Source organism: Palaemon carinicauda, chromosome 5 (assembly GCF_036898095.1).
Source record: "Palaemon carinicauda isolate YSFRI2023 chromosome 5, ASM3689809v2, whole genome shotgun sequence".
Lineage (NCBI taxonomy): Eukaryota > Metazoa > Arthropoda > Malacostraca > Decapoda > Palaemonidae > Palaemon > Palaemon carinicauda.
In genome coordinates, this window is record NC_090729.1 from 76,960,483 (window position 1) to 76,983,506 (window position 23,024).

The 23,024-nt window shown below is 36.7% G+C and overlaps 1 protein-coding gene across 1 annotated transcript in view; it reads left to right on the top strand.

Moving 5' to 3' along the window:
• Positions 1-19,641, top strand: part of LOC137640983 (uncharacterized) — a 60,986-nt gene extending 41,345 nt beyond the window's left edge. Inside the window, exons 5-7 of the mRNA XM_068373439.1 lie at positions 15,511-15,623; positions 15,813-17,158; positions 19,512-19,641. Of these exons, the coding sequence (XP_068229540.1) occupies positions 15,511-15,623; positions 15,813-17,158; positions 19,512-19,641 (1,589 nt within the window). The remainder of the gene's footprint in view (positions 1-15,510; positions 15,624-15,812; positions 17,159-19,511) is intronic.
• The last annotated feature ends 3,383 nt before the right edge of the window (positions 19,642-23,024 follow it).

Sequence of the window (23,024 nt, forward strand, 5' to 3'; positions counted from 1 at the left end):
GAGAGAGAGAGAGAGAGGTTAATATCCCTAGCTTCGTTCTTGGAGAGAGAGAGAGAGAGAGAGAGAGAGAGAGAGAGAGTTAATATCCCTAGCAGAGAGAGAGAGAGAGAGAGAGAGAGTTAATATCCCTAGCAGAGAGAGAGAGAGAGAGAGAGAGAGTTAATATCCCTAGCTTCGTTCTTGGAGAGAGAGAGAGAGAGAGAGAGAGAGATGAAAGGTTAATATCCCTAGCAGAGAGAGAGAGAGAGAGAGAGAGAGAGAGAGAGGTTAATATCCCTAGCTTCGTTCTTGGAGAGAGAGAGAGAGAGAGAGAGAGAGGTTAATATCCCTAGCTTCGTTCTTGGAGAGAGAGAGAGAGAGAGAGAGAGAGACGAAAGGTTAATATCCCTAGCTTCGTTCTTGCAGAGAGAGAGAGAGAGAGAGAGAGAGAGAGAGATGAAAGGTTAATATCCCTAGCTTCGTTCTTGCAGAGAGAGAGAGAGAGAGAGAGAGGGGGGTTAATATCCCTGGCTTCGTTCTTGGAGAGAGAGAGAGAGGGGGGGGGTGTTTAGAAGAAAATATACCATTATTATTCCTATAAAAATAGTTATTATTCAACCTCAAAATTTTTTCTTACCAGTCAAATGTTGAAACCTCTTTTTATTAACATCAGAAAAGTTATCACCAATCCATTTGATATAGACACGATAAACTAGAAAAGATTAAATGACTGAAATGTCAAGTGTTGAAATCTACGCAACCAACCAGTCAGTACTGATGCCACATGCTTGCGTTACATTAAAGGATCCGAAATCCTTTAATATGTCCCACCGCCAGGTTTCCACATGCAGACGTCACCAGCCAGGAGACACAGAAGGATATTTACATTCACAGAATACAAGATTTGATAATAAATGAAATGCAATTTTTTTCTTAAATCGACTTCGTGTCTCCTGGGGGACCACCATTAACGACTGGGTTTGATAATTACAAAAAAATAGTTAATATCAAAGTCTCAATAATACCCTCTTTATTTACCTTACTTCAAGGGCTGCTTTTCAGGTCCTATACTGCAGGGGAACCCTACTCTTACTCGTTTAGGGTTTAAATCCAACCCTCCACTGAAGTCGAGTGAATTACTACTCGGGCGGGTCCATATCAATCATCTAACGAAACATTTTCATTATAACTTATACAATTCTTTGATTGTAGCATCTTCCAAATCATATGATCTTGTGAAAAGTAATGTCTTTAGTTTCTTCTTAAAATTCAATTGCTCCCTTTAGGTCCTCCATTTCAGTTGACAGTTTATTACAATATCTGTAAAAGAGATAAATACATAATTAGGATAAAGTATGAAACTGATTATGATATGCAAAGGGTGCCCACTGAAATCATACCTCACCCTGCCTCCCGTCAAACGGGTGTATAATTGACCTTCCAGGCCCCAGTGCTAGATTGTATAGGCAAAAATGTATGAATTCATTAAGCTAGGACCAGGGAGGACCAGGCACTGACTGCATATGGCTCGCCAGATAGATCAATAGCCATCCCACTCCTTTCATTCTTAGCTTGGAAGGATGGTATGGTTGCAGACACCACAAAAACTATCGACCTTGTTGTGGTAGCCTATTGGTAACGTTCCCGCATGGCGTTCTGTTGGCATGGGGTTCGAGGCATGCTCAAGGTCGATAGTTTCTTCTGGTGTCTGTAACCTCACCATCCTTGTGAGCTAAGGTTGGGGGGTTTGGGGGAGCCTATAGGTCTATCTGCTGAAGTCATCAGCAGCAATTGCCTGGCCCTTCCTGGTCCTAGCTTGGGTGGAGATGAGGCTTGGGCGCTGATCATATGTAATATGGTCAGTCTCTAAGGCATTGTCCTGCTTGCTAGGGCAATGTCACTGTCCCTTGCCTCTGCCATTCATGAGCGACCTTTAAACCTTTAAAGGACATAGGTCTGTCATTTTATGGATTACTGGAATCTCAACTAACTTACCTATTAATACACGTTGACACATCGGCCACTACAAACCTCCTCATTCCTGTTTTCCTGAGGCTAAACTAACTAGTTTAGCTTTTCGATCTCGTGAGATTAAAGCTCTGTTGATGGACCTTGATGCTTAGGGAGGTGTAGACCCAAATGGTATTTTTCCTTTGTTTTTTATAAAGACAGCAGATTTCTTAGCTCCAAAGTTATCTGTTATTTTGCGCAAGTTAGCAAGAAGAGGAGCTTTTAGCACTAGTTGGAGAATTGGTAATGTTACTCCTCTATGTAAATGTGTTTGTGGTAGCTCAAGTCCCACTGATTACCGCCCAATTTCCATAACTCCCATATTATCTAAAGTTTTTGAACGTCTTCTGGCAAAACGTCTATATAGGTTTGCTGAAGGTAATCATCTCTTCCCTAGTTTGCAATTTGGTTTTCGTAAAGGCCTTGGAGCATGTGATGCCCTTCTTACAATCTCCAATGTTGTACAGAAATCCCTTGAATGTGGTCGGGAAGTTCGTATGATTGGCCTTGATTTTAGTGCTGCCTTTGACCGTGTTAATCATGAGGCCCTTGTTTTCAAACTGAAACAGTTAGGAGTGGGTGGGTCGTTTCTTAGCATTATTATTGATTTTTTAAGTAATAGATCTCAAAGAGTTGTTGTTGATGGGCACCATAGTGATTATAGGAATGTGATATCAGGTGTTCTACAGGGTAGTGTTCCTGGCCCATTACTTTTCATACTATATACACACATGACATGTGGTTTGGCCTAGAAAACAAGCTTGTAGCATATGCAGATGATGCTACTCTCTTTGCATCAATTCCATCCCCTGAATGTAGATCTTGGGTTGGTGAATCCCTTAATAGAGATTTAGCTAAAATTAGTGCATGGTGCAAATTATGGGGTATGAAGTTGAATCCTAACAAAACTCAAAGTATGATTGTAAGTAGGTCAAGGACGGTGGCTCCTCAACATCCGGATCTCAGTATTGATAATGTTTCTTTAAATATGTATGACTCTTTCAAAATTTTAGGTGTGATTCTCGACAGTAAATTTACTTTTGAGAAACATATAAGGTCTCTGTCTTCTTCAATTGCACAAAAAATAGGCTTATTGAGAAAGTCTTTCAAGATTTTCGGTGATCAATCTATTCTGAAGAAGTGTTTTAATTCTTTCATTCTACCTTGTTTTGAGTATTGTTCTCCTGTTTGGTCTTCAGCTGCTGATTCTCATCTTAATTTGTTGGACAGAAACTTACGGTCTATTAAATGTCTTATTCCTGATCTAGATATTAATCTCTGGCACCGTCGTTCAATTAGTTCATTATGCATGTTGCATAAGATTTTTCATAACTCTGACCATCCTTTACATTCAGATCTCCCTGGACAATTCTATCCTGTTCGTAATACTAGGCAGGCAGTTGATTCTAATAGCCAGGCCTTCTCCATCACGAGGCTCAATACTACGCAGTACTCTAGAAGTTTTATTCCAGCTGTTACCAAGTTGTGGAATGATCTTCCTAATCGGGTGGTTGAATCAGTAGAACTTCAAAAGTTCAAAGTTGGAGCAAATGCTTTTTTGTTGACCAGGCGGACATGAGTCTTTTTATAGTTTATTTATGACATATATGTTTTTGATGTTGTTAATAGTTTATATATGACATGTCTGTTTTGACGTTGTTACTGTTTTTAGAATGATTTATTGTTAATTTGTTCTCTTTATTTAATTATTTCCTTATTTCCTTTCCTCACTGGGCTATTTTTCCCTGTTGGAGCCCCTGGGCTTATAGCATCTTGCTTTTCCAACTAGGGTTGTAGCTTGGATAGTAATAATAATAATAATAATTGCTTATTAAGTCTAAAATGGAACTATTAATCGTCATGGATAAATAAATTACTCGATAGATAATTTAACAATTACGTTGCATTTACTTAACACTGTAGACGTGTTCACCCGCCTTCTGAAACTGTGGGTAACAACCTTCGCTTTGACGGACAGAAAAAAAAAAACAAATCAAGAAGCAATAGCCCTTCAGGTAAGCGTTATGCCATATATAATGAGCGAACTACTGTTGTCTATAGACCGAAATTTAAATAATTTAATTAGGAACTTATTCATATTTGATCAGCGATGGTATTTTCGAAAAAAAAATTGTTTTCTGATAGATTTTTGGACTGAATAATCGTCCATCGTTTTTAGAAATTTCAGTAATTATTTTCTTCTTGAGAGAGAGAGAGAGAGAGAGAGAGAGAGAGAGAGAGAGAGAGAGAGAGAGAGACTCATTAAAAAGGCATTGAGTTCGTAGCATTGATATGAGAGAGAGAGAGAGAGAGAGAGAGAGAGAGAGAGAGAGAGAGAGAGAGAGAGAGAGAGAGAGAGAGAGAGAGAGAGAATAGGGGATTCGTAGGTCGATAGTCATTACAAAAGCAATGTATGTATCCCAAATGGTGTGCGAATAATTCATTTCATCGAGGAAGACTAGGCCCATACACCTGCCAACCCCACCACCACATCACCTCTCTGAGAACTTCAATTTACCTTTAAAATTTCTCACAAATCCTCAAATGCAACTTCGTATAATTATCATTGGCTTGAGCTGTATTGGTCAGAACAGGTGACAACCTGGTCAAATGGCCCCTCAAAATTAACTAGTCCTGCGAATGTGGAGAAAATACCCAAACCTTCAATTTGATTCTCCGATCACGACCGCTGTCTCAATTTGGACAACCCTAAGATAATGTCAATAAAAGAACGCTTCAATGATTGGCTGTTTGGTGTGATAAGCTATGAATGAATTAACATTGGTTAGAAGTGTTGATTTAAAAGCTCAAGTTAGAGACGACTGGCGAAATCTAACCGAGGCCCTTTGCGTCAATAGGCGTAGAAGGAGATGATGATGATGAATGAAAACACATTGGAGTTATTAATGATTTCTGAAGTCGTTTCTCCGTTGCTTGAAAATCGAAAGAATGCTTTGATGCCGTTAAATAAATACTGTTTAGATGGGATTTCTTCAACTCTGATATTTAGAATTGCATTGATATTTTTAAGTATGGAATGAACGTGATCGGTGGAAAAATCAACACTTAGAAAAAAACCGTAATTTTTATCAAAAATTCTACGTAAAAATATAGTTCTCAAACGTATTTCAGTAAAATACAGGCGACCGTAATTTTACCTTACCTTGTTATTATCTTTTACGGGTTGGTGACCGTAATATCACTTATTATTATTATTATTATTATTATTATTATTATTATTATTATTATTAGCCAAGCTACAACCCCAGTTGGAAAAGCAAGATGCTATAAGCCCAAGGGCTCCAATAGGGAAAAATAGCCCAGTGAGGAAAGGAAATAAGGAAATATATATATGAGAACAAATTGACAATAAATCATTCTAAAAACAGTAACGTCAAAACTGATATTATATTATTATTGTTACGAAAGTCGAAACCTTCGTAAATACACAACCAAAGTTTTAGCCCATCCGTGTCTAGTTGTGGAATGATCTTCCTAATCGGGTAGTTGAATCAGTATTATAATCATTATTATCAATTGCTAAGCTAAAGCCCTAGTTAGAAAAGCAGGATGCTCTAAGCCCAGGGGCCCCAACAGGGAAAATAGCCCAGTAAGGAAAGGAAACAAAGAAAAAATAAAATATTTTAAGAACAGTAACAAGATGAAAATAAACATTTCCTATATAAACTATAAATACTTTAACAAAACAAGAAGAGAAATAAGTTCAAACTTGCAGGAAATGTTATGTTGAATAGCCTTACATAAGTCTTTTTATAGTTTATATATGAAATATCTTTTAATTGTGTTATTTTTTTAAAATGTTTTATTTCAATTGTTCATCAATTCTTATATCGTTTATTCATTTCCCTATTTCCTTTCCTCACTGGGTCATTTTTCCCTGTTGGAGCCTTTGGACTTATAGCATCTTGCTTTTCCAACTAGGGTTGTAGCTTAGCTAGTAATAATAATAATAATAATAATAATAATAATAATAATAATAATAATAATAATAATAATAATAATAACCGGACAATGTTCGTTCGTCGTGTCTGTTTCCATCAAAAATGGAAAAAAAAAAATTGTTAACCCTAAATCGGCAAAGTAAAACAAAGTAAATGGTGTCTGTACTGTGTTAATAAACGGTATATGATCGTAAAAACGTAAAATACCGCCGGGAAACTAACACAGCTACTGTACATACCCACAATTTGCAAGTATTCCGGGTAAAAAGTAAATTCCTAATACTAAAACACATCCTAAATGTTTCGTGAAAAGCTAAGTATGATTATTATTATTATTATTAGCTAAGGTACAATTATTAATTCTTTCCATGCAGTTTATTTCCTCATTTCCTCTCCTCACTGGGCTATTTTTTTCCTTGTTGGAACCCTTGGGCTTCCATTATCCTGCTTTACCAACTAGGGTTGTAGCCGAGCAAGTAATAATAATAATGACACCGCTATGATCAGCAATGCTGTACTAGTCAAAACCACACATACTAGGATGGTTTGACGTGAGAAATCAGACGAAAATCTCCCAACTGTCGCCAATCTGCCCTGGCTAGAACAGTGCTTTAAATGGGCAAACCAAAGACATGAATAATGAGAATATGCTGAGGCCTTTGTCCTGCATTCGGCTAGAAACGGTTTCATTTGTCGAGGTTTATATTCAATACCACATTGTATATAAGAGCAAACTTACTGGTCGCATTGAAAAATTGCCATATGCAAAATAATTTGTGTCCAGGAAAATTGGACAAAACCGAGTGACACAAACCAAAAGGTATTCATAAACAGTGAAATTCCGGTTAATTGGCCAGAGTTAAGCTAACTTCCATAATTAATAATAGAAATTTTCTAAAAATAAAAATAAAAATTTAAAACATTCTAAAACTTACGTGAAAAGCTTGGTAGGCTACAATTTTTCTCAAAAAAAAATAATACTATTACAGCAATAATTTAAGTAATTATTTCAAGGAAAATTAAATTTGGTTATTCAATAAAGTTAAAACAAATTAAGGGCCATGAAATAACTGAATAGAAATAAGGGGTCGGTGGACGTGGCTGACACTTAGCCTGAACACCAACGAAATTGTTAACGGAGACGGCTGAAGTATGTGCAAAATTTTCATACTTTCTATTAAAATATATAGTTGCATAAACTCAAAATACCTTTGTTAACGTGTTGGTATTCATACGATGTATGTACAGTATATATATTCCATATCTTTTATATATTTACGGAGCCTTATTTATAACAGTAAATGGGTTAGATATGTAAGTCATTTATACTTGGTTTACACTATTGAGAAAGTCACTTTCAATATATAAACGTAAAAGGAGTATATTTAGAACGGTATTATTTTACTGTATTACAAAACAATGTAACCTAGGAAAAAACTACTTTTTCTTGTAGGAAAAAAATTACGCTCTCTTCGAAAATGACCCGGATAATTCCTGGGTAATTATCTACTTATAAAAGGCCCCTTCTTGTAATTATCAACCAATTATAAGACGAAATTATCGATTAGCACTGTAATTTCGATAATAAGAACAGCCGTCGTCTTCGGAAAAGTCGGAATATTCGCACAAATTAAAAAGACAAAATTGTTTAAAACGAGGAATGGCTAACCCCATATGTAAGAGGTACCGCCGGCTACCAGTTTCTGTCGGAAATATTCAACACTTCGATCTTTTACTTCTTATCTTGACTACAAAATAATTAATGAAACCTCTACCATTAATAAAAAGTCAAGAACATCACCTTAATATGAAGAAAATATAAATAAATCATATTTTTTCACTACTAGCTCACCTTACCAACCTCTTCTACATCTTCCGAGTCCCGAAGTACAATGAGTTCCAGCGTTGCCAAATGGGTTAGTCTAAAATTCCCTAAAACTCGTGATAAAAAATCCCCATTTCCAGAAATATAATTTCTTTTTATATAGAAATTACTCACTATAGTTCACGTAATTGCAATTAAACTAATAGCAACAATATAAAGGTTTATTCATCTTTTTTCTTCTTCATAGAAATAAGTACAGAATATCGTCACCAGTCATCCAAAATCCCCAAATCTATGGATATATTCCCAAATGTAGGGATAAATCCACAAATCTAGGGATAAATCTCCATATCTGGCACCACTGAGTCGAATTTGTGATTTGGCCAATCAGAGGCCTCCACTCTGCCAGACATTCTATTGCCTGCCCTTATTGGTTGAAAGTTTCAATTTTTTGGCAAGAGGCTCTGGAATCGCTTGTCCTATTGGCTGGTGAGAAGCAGGAATTTGTGCTTTGGCCAATCAGAGGCCTCCTCTCTGCCAGACATTCTATTGCCTGCCCTTATTGGTTGAAAGCTTCGATTTTTGGCAAGAGGCTCTGGAATTGCTTGTCCTATTGGCTGGTGAGAAGCAGGAATTTGTGCTTTGGCCAATCAGAGGCCTCCTCTCTGCCAGACATTCTATTGCCTGCCCTTATTGGTTGAAAGCTTCGATTTTTGGCAAGAGGCTCTGGAATCGCTTGTCCTATTGGCTGGTGAGAAGCAGGAATTTGTGCTTTGGCCAATCAGAGGCCTCCACTCTGCCAGACATTCTATTGCCTGCCCTTATTGGTTGAAAGCTTCGATTTTTGGCAAGAGGCTCTGGAATTGCTTGTCCTATTGGCTGGTGAGAAGCAGGAATTTGTGCTTTGGCCAATCAGAGGCCTCCTCTCTGCCAGACATTCTATTGCCTGCCCTTATTGGTTGAAAGCTTCGATTTTTGGCAAGAGGCTCTGGAATCGCTTGTCCTATTGGCTGGTGAGAAGCAGGAATTTGTGCTTTGGCCAATCAGAGGCCTCCTCTCTGCCAGACATTCTATTGCCTGCCCTTATTGGTTGAAAGCTTCGATTTTTGGCAAGAGGCTCTGGAATTGCTTGTCCTATTGGCTGGTGAGAAGCAGGAATTTGTGCTTTGGCCAATCAGAGGCCTCCTCTCTGCCAGACATTCTATTGCCTGCCCTTATTGGTTGAAAGCTTCGATTTTTGGCAAGAGGCTCTGGAATCGCTTGTCCTATTGGCTGGTGAGAAGCAGGAATTTGTGCTTTGGCCAATCAGAGGCCTCCACTCTGCCAGACATTCTATTGCCTGCCCTTATTGGTTGAAAGCTTCGATTTTTGGCAAGAGGCTCTGGAATTGCTTGTCCTATTGGCTGGTGAGAAGCAGGAATTTGTGCTTTGGCCAATCAGAGGCCTCCTCTCTGCCAGACATTCTATTGCCTGCCCTTATTGGTTGAAAGCTTCGATTTTTGGCAAGAGGCTCTGGAATCGCTTGTCCTATTGGCTGGTGAGAAGCAGGAATTTGTGCTTTGGCCAATCAGAGGCCTCCTCTCTGCCAGACATTCTATTGCCTGCCCTTATTGGTTGAAAGCTTCGATTTTTGGCAATAGGCTCTGGAATCACTTGTCCTATTGGCTGGTGAGATTACAAACAATTTTTAGATTTTTTTTTAAAGCTTCCGGCATTAGTGTCTACTGATGATAAAGTTGGATGATAAATGTGTAAGTTTTGTTTTATTTAACAATTTATAAAAATTGATAAATAAAACATTCAATACATTGTGAATAATAAATGAGGATAATATTGTAAGTAATATTACAAGATCGAATGCTATAATAATAATAATAATAATAATAATAATAATAATACTAAAAACAGGATACTTGGTAATGGTACTACCGGCAAGACAGAAAAGATTTGAAAACTGAAAGGAAAGTATCGACTATACACTGAAAAGAACGAAGTATTGGACACTTAGGAATTTTTTTTTTTTTTTTTGTTATTTGCAATCAATTCATATTGTCAAAAAGGTTATTAAAGAGACTCATTACAGGTGGGTCTGCCCACATCATATTGAAATGTGATCCTGAAGAATAAATATGTTGAAAACCACTTTTGCCTGACTGGCTGAAAAACAGACTAGGGAACCTACCCCCTAAACTTAAGAGTAAGATTATTATCCTTATTATTGTTGTTGTTACTTGCTAAGCTACAACCCTAGTTGGAAAAGCAAGATGCTATAAGCCCAAGGGCTCTAACAGGGAAAATACCGAGTGGGGAAAGGAAATAAGGGAATAAATGAAACATTCAAGAACAGTAACAACATTAATATAAATCTTTCAAATATAAAGTATAAAAACGTTAATGAACTGAGTAAGCCTTTCAACTAGTGAATTAATAAAATGGGTACCCAAGAATATTTCCCCATAAATATCAGAATTACACAAGGAGTTCGTCCTAACTTCTTACGATTCTGCCACCAACACATGAAAACTGATAGTAAATATGCAAATAAGGTGGAGATGAATACTAAAATTGAATAGTAACTCAGTTTCAAAACGAAAGCATTTGACAAATACGAAATGTAGTGTGTGATATGCAAAATCTGTAAGAGTTAGACATGCTGATGACCCACATAGACTATTCGAAATTAGTGTGAATCATGCAATAGGAGGAAGAACGTTCAGTTATGCTGCACAGAGACTCTTCAACGACCCTCCACTTGATGTCAAGAATAGCAAAAATGTGGCAGCTTTCAAGAAAAACCTGAAGACTTATCTTTTTATAGTGTTATAATAGTGACCTGAAAACTATTAAGCCTGAATATAAATGCTAGCGAAATAACTGAAAAGATACCGAGCAAAATATAAACTGGAAAGAAATTATTTTTCACACACCAAGGCCCGTCTGAACAGACTTTTAGTGTCTGATGAAGGGCGAGAAATAAACCAGTAAAAGTAAAAAAGTAAAAGTAAAAGTACCACCAGATGACCAAACCAATTGCAGTGACATCTGAAGTCAAAATATTAACTTGAAATCAAATTCGACACCGAGTCGATTTTCAAATCACATTGAATCAAAAGACACTGATTATAACATCAGTGTTGTTCCCAGTTTATCTCCATTGAATAAGACCAAAGACGAATCCTGGATTATAAAGAATAATTCATTATTCAAACAATTCAATTCAAAATCAAATAAACTTTATCTTTATATTAAGTTTAGCTAATGAGAAATACCAAGGAGTGGTCACTTCTGCCTCTTTTCCAAAACTAAACAGAAATAACTTTGGACAACCGATAATCGATTGTCCATCTTGTATTACTTACTTACTTTTACTTTTAGAGGTTTATTTCTCGCCCTCCATCAAACACTAAAGGTCTGTTCAGGCGGGCCTTGGTGTATGAAGAAATAATTCCTTTCCAGTTAATATTTTGCTCTGTATCGTTATCAGTTATTTCGCTAGCATTTGTATTCAGGCTTAATAGTTTTCAGGTCACTATTATAACACTTTCTAAAAAGATAAGTCTTCAGGTTTTTCTTGAAGGCTGCCACATTTGTGCTATTCTTGACATCGAGTGGAAGGTCGTTAAAGAGTCTCGGTGCAGCATAACTGAACGTTCTTCCTCCTATTGCATGATTCACACTAATTTCGAATAGTCTATGTGGGTCATCTGCATGTCTAACTCTTACAGCGGCGCTGGTAGCTTCAGGGTAGGGGGCCAAGCAATCACGAAGATATTTAGGCTTATCACTTGTAAGTGCTTTGTGAGTCAACAAGCAAATTTTAAATTCAATTCTAGCCTTAACAGGTAACCAATGTAGATCGATCAGTGCAGGAGTTATTCTCTCCCGAAATTTAATGCCTTTTATCAGTCTAGCCGCCCGGTTTTGCACATTTTGAAGCTTCCTTAGTAGTGTATTGGGCAATTTGTAGTACAGAGAATTGCAATAATCAAGCCTTGATATTACATGACTCATCACTAAAATTTTTGTACTGCCCTCTGTTAAATATTTTCTAATAAATGCTATGTTTCTCAGGTGATAGTTACACACTTTCACTGTGTTCACAATTTGGTCCTTCATTGACAAATTACAGTCTATCAGTACACCCAAATTTTTCACAACAGGCACAATCCCAACATCAGCATCACCAATTTTTATACTTTGAATTAACTGGTAATTCTTCAAAGCCACCCTTGTGCCAAAGAACATACATTCTGTTTTATCATCATTTAATTTGAGCTTTTTCCTCTGCATCCATGTTTTTATTTCAGTCATTATCTCATCAATTTTCTTCCCTGTATCTTGTGTTGTTGAAATTGAGAGGTAAAACTGAGTATCATCTGCATATAGTTTAAAACCCACTTTTTGTTTTTTCAAGATGTGTGATAGCTCGATAGTATATATGTTAAACAAGATAGGGCCCAGGACACTACCCTGTGGTACACCCTTCATAAGAATTCTCTCATTGGATCGGTTTCCAGAAACTTCTACAATAGTCTTCCTGTTCACTAAGTAACTTCGCAAAAATTTCAGTGCTTCCTGAGTCACTCCAATAGACTTTAAGTCGTCAAGTAAGTACTCGTGCACAACAGTGTCAAAAGCAGCACAAAGATCTAACATAATTAAAATTCCACACTTTCCCCCATCAAGAAGACCTATCATATTATTCATTATTGAGCACAAAGTAGTTTCTGTAGAATGATTAGCTCTGTAGGCCGATTGATTTTCCGGGAATACCTCTAACTCGTCAATATGCGCCCATAATTGCTCACTTATGACTTTTTCAATAAGCTTTGACATGTAGGATAAATTTGAAATGGGCCTATATGAATTTAGCTCGTTTACATCACCTTTCCTTGTAAATTGGTTTGATCAACGCAGTTTTTTCACAGCTAGGAAAACAGGATTGCGATATACTTAGGTTAATTATGTTCAGGTAAATATTATATACGACTTGTTTGTTTGGAGCTTCACTTATTGAACTGTTTGGGAAAGGGTCGTTTCCACAATATGTATTCATCATCTCTCTCATAACCTTTAACAAGTCGCACATATTTATTTCCTTAAATTTTATTAACTTCTTTCCCTCCTTCACTGGCATAGCTGACTGTCCTTCCAAGTGATTTTGGGGGAAGCCTCTATAGATTTTATCAATTTTTTCACTAAAGAATATAGCAAAACTCTTTGCACAAACATTGTCAGGCAAGACATATTTTTTCTTTAATCCCATCAAATCATCAAGGTTTTTGTGAAAGTCCTTCATGTTATTGGTTTTTTTTACATTCGCCGTTGTAGAATTTTCTTTTTGTTTTTTTCTAACAGGATGTTATAGTCATTTCTGGCCTTATTATATAGATTTCTGGCTTGTAAGGATTTGGCTCTTTTCCATCTACCTTCCATCTTACGTCTGTCTTTTTGCCTTTAATAGCTCACTATTATACCATCTAACATTTTCGCGTACCACTATTTGTTTGTTCTTTATGGGACACATGGTATCGTACATTTTTCCAAAATTGTCGTTGTATTTCTTGGTATAGCACCCAACACATTCTATGTCTACCATATGTTCACATTGTGTGTTCACACAAGACATTTGCGCTACACTAGCTTCAATAAAATTCTCAGCATCAAAATTTTCCCGTTCCCTATATGTGATCCATTTTTTCAATACTCTGGTGCAATTTATATTAACATTAAAGGTGATGAGTTTATGTGTTTTTGAGATCTCAAAGTCTGGTTCCACTTCAAGGTTTTTTTATTAGGTCTGAGTCTTTTCCACATATGACCAAGTCGAGTGTATGACCACCTACTGACGTTGATACTAAAACACTGTTTATCAAATTAAACATCTCAAATACTTCCTTGAGTTCTTTAGCCTTATTATCATTTTCATCATCTACCCAACAGTTGAAATCTCCACCAATTAATGTATTTTTAATATCGTCCACCACACCCACAAGAATACTAAATTCTTCAATGAATTTAGTCATATTACTCGCTGGTGGTCTATATAATGATATTATATTCAATACCTTATTGTTTCTTGTCAGTTTTAAACAGATATATTCAAACGTTTCGAATACTATTTCATTCATGATAGAAACCCTAGAGAAAGTTTTCGACACAAAGACACCCACTCCTCCTCCAGTTTTGTCCTTTCTTGGTATGTGGTAGAAATCATGAGTACACGGCGTCATCTCCTGAATCTTTGAGTTATCACTAATATTTCCCTGCAACCAAGTTTCCGTTAATAAGCATAAATCTAATTCCATTTCGTTAATAAGATTTCTAATCTTTATGGTTTTATTCCCCACCGATTGAATATTTATCAGACCACACTTAACCAATGGGCTAGACTCCATGATCGGTTCTATTTTTTATCCTGGTAAGCTCCTCCTTGTATACTTTACAGTTATCGTCATATGTCTTATGATTCGTATCATTGTAATTCCTCATTGTGCAGTTATGACACTTTAACGTATTTACAGTACAATCCGTGGTTCGATGATCCTGGCTACACTTGGCACATACCTGAGTCTTGCTACAATTTTCAGCAGTATGACCAAATTCCTGGCATTTATAACACTGAAATACATTGTAGGAATCATAGATTTTACAGCATCCTCCAAGCGTGGTATATACTCTATCATCTCTTTTACGGAAGATTTTCCTGATAGTTGGACTACACTTTATAATGACGTGTAATTTACCGCTTTGTCTTGATTTTAACTTCCTGATCAATTTAAAGTCTTCTTCATTTTCACATATATCATTCAACCATTCATTCTTCTCCATTATGCTGGCAATTATATCATCTTCATTTTCATCAATATTGCAGACCTTGATCTTCGGTTTAAGTAGATCCTTTTTATCTACTTCTACCTTAATGTCATTCTTGACCTCTTCTAAGTCATTTTTAGCCTTTTCTAACCCAGTTTTATCCGCAAAATTAACTACCAAGTGGCCTTGTTTAGAGGTTTTGACCTGTTCGACATTCGTGGTTATCTTCTTCATGATAGTTTTCTTGATATCTGAAGCCTTCTTATTTTCCTCCGTAGATTTTATAACCAAAGTGTTTCTTGATTTCAACTTACTTGCATATGTAGTCTTGGTCACATTCTCTTTTTCGTATTCCATAAGTTTCTCTTTCAGCTCAACAATTTCTTGACGCATATCCATGTATTGAGCAGTTATCATATCCATAAAACCAGACATCTGTTGGGGGTAGGGTCAACTCGGACCATTTCCAACTCGGACCATTTTGAAATACCAACTCGGACCATTATCTCGACCATCTCGGACCGTCAAAAACTTTGGAAATGCCAAGTCGGACCATCATGTAAACCAACTCGGACCATCGAGCAAACACGCAATCTAAAGTTTACAGGATAATTGCATAATTACCACCAAAAGCTGTAACAACCAAATTTATGAAAACAAAAGGAATTTGTCCTCTTTTAAAAGATGGGGAATTAAAGATTAAAACGGACTATATCCTTTTGAGAGAGAGAGAGAGAGAGAGAGAGAGAGAGAGAGAGAGAGAGAGAGAGAGAGAGAGCTTGTTTCTCAACGCATTATCTCTCTCTCTCCCTCTCTCTCTGTGTTTGTCTCAAGCTTGTTTTACAGGATAATTGCATAATTACCACCAAAAGCTGTAACAACCAAAATAAACAGAGTATGCCTAACCAAAATAAACAGTATGCCTAACAGCCAAAACAAACTGCACTCATACCCGTATCTGTACACAGCTGAAGGCGCAACCTACCATGGACAAGTGTTTGCTGTGCCTAAACACAGTGCGACCTCGACAGGTGCGATTTAAGAATTTAGCTAAATATTGTTAAATTAAATTATATATTGATATTATTAAATTAAATTATCTTAATCCTATTGACGATTGTAAATTTTGAGTTGCCATTACCAGATAATCATTTTATAAGAACAGAGAAATATAAATTGATATATCGACTAGAAAATCATCTGAGTACAAATTGTTGCAGGAGGCATTGCTGTGTGACGGATGCAATTTGTGGCAACACCGAACTTGTGGGACGGGCGTTACCAGGGAAGATTACAGAAAAGCAGTAAGAGAGGGGGTGGAAATTGATTGGAGGTGTGCCACATGCTCTTCCAAACTAGGCAACACTGCTGACTGTATCACTGACCATCCACCTGATGAAGCGTTGGTGGATAATCTTATCAACGAGGACTCTGTAAATAATGGTGAATGTTTAATCGAGGATCAGGCACAAGCATTGGTAGAATGTATTACTTATGAAAAAGTGTGTGCGTCATCACAAAGAGGAAAACAGAAACTTGTAGACAGTCAGGGTTATTCATATACATTCAAAAGAGAAACAACAGTTGGTGTTCATTGGCGTTGCGCAGTTAGGAATAAAAATGTTAAGTGTGGAATGATAATAAAGGAAGTGAATAATTCGTTTATCAGAGGGCCCAGTGAACATTCCCATCCACCGGAAACATGCCCTGCTACCACAAGTAAGGTTTCAAAATTAATTAAAGATAAAGCAATGGAGGATGTGTTTCGGCCCGCATTAGAAATCGTGGAGGAAGTAATCCTTGAAAACGTAGATCCAACAATGCCTACTGCTTCACTACCTGCCCCCATAAATCTCGCTCGTCAAGCAAACAGGAAGTGGCAAGCAAACAGACCTGCTGAACCCGTGGATTTGAGTTTTGAAATTAGTGAGGAACACATACCACCTAACTTTCTTAAATTTGATATACATGTAGGGGATAGACGTCACTTAGTATTTGCAACAGAAGGACAGTGTCAGTTACTTGCTAAAGCAAAAAGGTGGTATGTCGATGGGACATTCAAAGTTGTTAGGCAACCCTTCACACAACTTTTTAGCATTCATGCATTCATGAAGTATGATGGGAATGTGAAACAAATGCCTCTTGTATTTGTTTTAATGTCAGGTAAGAGACGCAAAGATTACAAAAAGGTGTTTAGTAGAATTAAGGAAATCCTAGGTGAACAATTAAAAGTACAAGAAGTAATTCTAGATTTTGAGGCAAGTGTTTGGCGGGCTATCCCAGATGTGTTCCCAGATGTAGTTATGCGTGGTTGTGCGTTTCACTGGGGACAAGCAGCGTGGAGGAAGGCCCAAGAATTTGGCCTTCAGTCTGCATACACAAGTGACACCAAAACATATAAGTTTGTGAGACAACTTCTTTCTCTACCATACGTACCTGATGATCACATAGAAGGACTATTTTTAAGATTTTATAGAAAAGCAGCTGGGTCACAACAACTTTTAAATCTTTTAGAATACATTCACAATACTTGGATTTCCTCCGAAATGTGGCCAAGCAAAGCGTGGTGTGTTTTTGGTAGGAGTGTCAGGACAAACAACGATGTGGAAGGGTGGCACCACAGACTAAACAGAAAATCACGAAAAGGTCAACTTAATTTCTACATCTCTCACTACGACCCAAAGGAACAATGTCGTATTGTAGTCTGTCTTCAGCAGCTGTTGATTCAATTGGGAATTTAAAGGTTTATAGACAAGGGACAGTGACATTGCCCCATCAAGCAGGACAATGCCTCTCTCTCTCTCTCTCTCTCTCTCTCTCTCTCTCTCTCGCTCTCTCTCTCTCTCTCTCTCATTTACCCTATGATTTCATCTTTTCATTTATGTCAATATCATCAAACATCACTTTGGTTCCTTCCAATAGCCCAGCATAGCCTATTGTACTTAGTCTCAGCTGCTGTTGTCATGGTTTTCCTCATGAATGTGTAGGAGGTGTTTTTGGAAGTACACTGGGTGTAATTCAGAATTTCTCCATGACAAGATGCAGAGATACTAGATTGTGAAGATACCAGAGAGAGAGAGAGAGAGAGAGAGAGAGAGAGAGAGAGAGAGAGAGAGAGAGAGAGAGAGAGAGAGAGAGAGAGAGTATCTTTAACATTTATCAATTAAAACTGCCTTGCCATATTTCAGATACTTAGAAAATGTACTGTAGCCTACATTATAAACAAATTGCTCCGTCCTTAAATCTCACCTTGCTTATTTTCATGAATGTTAGTGGAATGGTAACTTCTTCCAATGACTTTTATACATCATATTCTTAATTAAATACATCCAATATTGTGTGATATTTCTCTTGCTTGAGGGTAGGCTACACTCGGGCACACTATTCTATCTGATTTATTTTCCTCTTGTTTTGTTTAAGTTTTTGTAGTTTATACAGGAAATATTCATTTTATTGTTATTATTGTTCTTAAACTTCTCTTGTAGTTTTTCCTTATTTTTTTTCCTCACTGGGCTATTTTCCATGTTTGGAGCCTTTGGGTTTACAGCATCCCGCTTTTCCAATTAGGGTTGTAACTTAATAATAATAGTAATGATAACATCTATATAACAACGTTTTTATTGAATTAATTTTGTAGATTTTTGGTTCCGAACTTAAAAAGTGAGAGCGTAGACCTGTGAAAGATTAATTTTCCGAAATACTGAGGTTTCAAAGGTATTACGTTTCCGAGAGACCAAAATATTGAGAAAAGGCAAAGTATCATGGTGTTCACTTTCTTATGGTAACTTTATATTAAGACGCTTTGAATTTAGATAATCTGGAACTGGTTTACGTGGCCTGAAATTTTTGGACATCACAAGAAAGGCTTAAAATCGACAGGACAATCACTCGGCCACTTCCTTTCACAATAATGTAAAAATTTGCTCACACGGCAAATCCATTGTTTCTCCGTTTATACAACTTATCATTTAACATGTTTGAGAATGTAGTGGTAACTAGTTATATGACTGTACTTCACCTCATACCAAATTTGTTGTATTATAGGTGGTAAAATCATCATCAAAAATGCATTTAAAATTAAATAGAAATAAAAGCTACAGTACATCGTTACGGACAAACACTTGACTACCGATAAAATACTTTTCATAATATCTATATACTACTAAAATCTATAGAATTTTTTTTCATATATAACATTCAAAAATAAAAAATGATAAACATCAAAAATAAAGAATTTTTATCCTTCAAAACATAATAAAATTATCTATAGAATTCATTCTAAATTCTTATTAATGGGTGTGTAAATATTGGCATTTCTCTTCGCGTGAGACTTTAAACGTTTCAACCGGCCGAGTTGTTATAAGGCCAGCAATCTCTTGCTTACAAAAGTATATGTGCGTAACAATTATTATGATGTTTTCGTCTTAAAGAACTGAATTCCCTTATTTCAATCGGCTCCCATTAAAGACATAAATAATTATAAATAAAATGAACACGTTATTTCGATAGGAGGAAAACTCGAGGCAAAGAAATCGTCATAATTGTACCAATTTGTTTTTTTTTTCAATCTTTCGTTGAACTCAAATTTTAGAGATCCTGTATTAGAGATCATAGTTCCTAAATAATTAAATGATTCTACCTCATTAATCTTTTCTCTCTCTAATGATATTTCATCTTCCATTGCATATACCATTCTCATTTTCTCTGTCTTTCTTCTGTTTAGTTTAGCTTGAGTCAAACCTCACATTTCATGATTTCTGGTAAGCAAGCTTTGCAAGTCCTGAACTGATAATATAGCCTTGTTTTTTAATATGTAATTTCAGGCTGTATTTGTGTCCAGAAAATTTTGTTGTGAAGTAAAATATCCATCCAGATATCAAACTGATATTTCAATTTCCTTTTCCATTTTCTCTCCACAGGATTAAAGAACCCATGACAAGAAGAGAGGAATTCTTGAACGAAGATACAAATCTTACTGGACCCTCTACAGCTGCTGCTGTTGTCAACAAGGCGAGAGCTCCTCGGGATCAATTATTGGAGTTCCCCTGAAGGTGGCATTAATCTGTATGGTCTTCAAAAGAGTCTAGTTCAATCAACGAATCTTTAATGAAGGATTGATTAAGAAATTTCAACTTCGTTTTACAAAGTTTTATATCCGAGTAGGAACCCAAAGGTATTTTTGGCAAACTGGGATGACCTACAAAAAATACGGTGGGGTATTCAAAAAGGAATTTTGACTTAGGAAAAATCTATTTTAGGGTGAGATGGCGGCCATGTCGTCCTGATGGAAGTTCCCTCCGGCAACTTCCTACTGTATAATATTTCTGCGATTGATATTATAAGAGAATTACCGTCAGGTATCACGGGGTTCTAACCTTCGGACTGCAACTGCACAGATTGCCTTACGACACTCCTGCAAGAAGCCACTGCCATTGCAGAGAACATCCCAGCTATACAGTTATAAGAAGCCTCTGCCAAAATTTCGGCTCTCACATATTGACAACTAACTCTCCTATGCCTCTGTTGCTGCCATGGCTGCTAAGCCAGGCATGCAACTCACTGCAAGACCCAACAGGAAAGGTGATCTTATCATCTACCCCAAGGACGTTGAGACAGCCAGATTCCTCCAGGAAGACCCAACTTTAACGCTGCTGGATCCTGCTTTTATCAGGAAGAAAGCTGTCATCACCAGGTATGCTGTCACGATGTCTATTACCATTGCAACATCGTGCAGCAACATTGACTGTGCTGTTTGCTGCACGAGCAAACACAACGTTCTAGTTCGACGCCTCATCGCCACCTTCATCGGTCCAGTTCCCTCCAAACTGGACTTAGGAGTCTGGGGAACTTTCCCCATCGAAGAATATATTCCTGAGGCCTTTCTATGTTATAGATTCCAACGTTTTGGCCATCACAAGGAAGAATGCAGAGGCCCCATCATCCATAATCTAAATTATCTCTATTTTCTTTTCTCTTTAACTCTTGGTCCTCATGATTGGTCAAGTCGCCCGGTTCTAGCTTTTGTCTTCATTGGGTAACTTTGATAAATGAACATCTGATAACTTATAGACTGAATTCTCAGCATTCAAACCTTCTTTTATATGAGTGTTTCTGTTGGTAATATAATCGTCTTGGTACGGGACAGATATACCCGAGATAGTGAAGAAAGTAAATGAATTTACAGCAAAAGGTTTTTGTTTTCTTTTGCTTTGAAGGTGAAGATTTGTGTCATGATTCCCTCGTGATACTTTCCTGTTCCCATCCATCGCTTTCAGCAAGATTCTCTTGATTAACGTGAATTCCTGTTCAGTATTTCACTGGGATCCCTAAAATAGTTCTTGAGAGTGAGATGACTCTAGTAAGGAAAATTTTTTTTTAGCCAATTTGGAGTTTTATAAGTCTCTGCCACTGTATTTATATAGCGCTCCTATCCCCCCTCGATTAAATCTGTTTTTAGGGAGAAATTCCTGGAATAATAATGAGTCTACTCAGATTCAATCTAAATATAAATTCTCTTCAGTAGAATTATCTTATTGTAGACTTTTGTGGTCTTTATTTCCTGAATGACGAGACGTGAAGGTTAGGCAACTAGCTTAAGGGAATATATTGTAAAAATGTATAAATAAATGAATTAGTGAATAAAAGATAGAGGAAAACCCTGGATGAATGATGAAACATGGAAAGGAATAAAGGAAATGAAGGAACTAAACAGAAAGAAAAGAGATAAGAACTTATAAAAGATTTTTTTATGTAACCGTAAAAAATCTAAAAAAAGCAGGTGTTATGCCACTTCCTACTAAACATACAGGAGATCAAAGAGGGAAGGAACCTCCAACGAAGAGGAATCATTTAGCTGAAACACTTTTTGCGGCTGCAAAGATAATTTTACCAAATGTTTTGAAAGGCATTCAAACACCTAATTTGTGTGTTGATCATCCCTGCTATTTCTAGTATTCTTAAACAGCCTAGGAGATTTTAACACCACTATAAATCTGCGCTACAGGAAGATGGTTACGTGGATCTTAAAGGTCAACTATAACAAACGGTTACATGGAGTCTTTTAAAGCTGATGGCTTGATGAAAAAGCTGAGAATCTTTTCTTCGACATAATTAGGTGGGTTTGATGAGATCAAGCTGCAATATGCGACTAGCAAGAAAGAATATGTGGCGACAATAAATAGTGCGAGACCCTGAGATGGTGTTGGCGACTGGGTGGAGTGCCACTAACTGTTTGATGTTCAGGACGTTTTCAGAGCAGCTGTCCATACATGTAGTGAACGCTTGCAGTCATCAATAGTATAGTACACACACAGGAAATTCTTGCGACACCAATTGAAAATAACAAGCAGAAGAGAAATAAGATGGGATAGTGTGCCCGTGTATCGTCAAACAAGAGATCTCTAACTAGAGCGAGTATATTCTCAAGTAAAATTTCTTAAAAAAAAATATAAAAAAAAGGATGAACATATTGTGTAAAGGGTATAGTGTTAAGGAAATTAAAGTCCTTCGCAGGCACCATATTATGAGTAGAAACAATTTATGGGAATGACTAAACAACATCAGAATTTTAAGATTCACAAGGAGAGAAGTAGCTCAAAATATTATGTAATTTGTTTTTCATAATTAGATAGAGCTAATAGATATCAAGAGGTGTCTGGTTTCAGTTCCAGCTGAATAGATACTCACCAGAACATCAGCCGGACAAGCGCAACAAACCACTGCGGTTCCCTACCATAGCAGTGGCCTCCCCAGTAAACAGCTTAAACTCACGGACCAGGGCTGGGATCGATCTGTCGCCATGCGAAAGTTAGGCAAACACTTTCATATTTTCTCTTTATTCTCTTGAGAAACCAAAATTTTATTATGGTACATTTTCAGCAATGGTAGTTTTAAAACTTTTTAAGATCCTAATAACTGAAAATTTGCAATACTCGGCAAATGATAGGAATTCAATATTAATGATTGCAATAATTGCTGTAATCAGAATAAAATGTAATCAATATCAATTAAAAATAGCTAAAAGAGAAATATTCAAAAGCATTAAAAGGATATGGAAACGGATTATTTTTGGTACACGTTGAATGCCTTAAAGGTATGTAATAAGGAGCAGGAATTATCCTGTACTCCTCAAGAAGAAGAAAGCACGAGAGTTCGAGTGCGAGAGGAAAATAATATGTATTGAGAAGACCTGATTACTTTGATATATTTAAATGCATGAGTAAGAAACAGAAATGCAATTTATTTTGTATTTTTTTATTGAATTTGATTTTAAATGCTTATAGTAGCTAGTATTTTCCATATATGTTTATTTTATTTTGAATATACATATATAATACAGCTATTTTAACTTGAAAGGTTGATGTGCAATCAGGGAAAATCTTCACATCCAAAAAAATGTGGATGATCAAGAACCGAGAATTAGAAGCACTCTC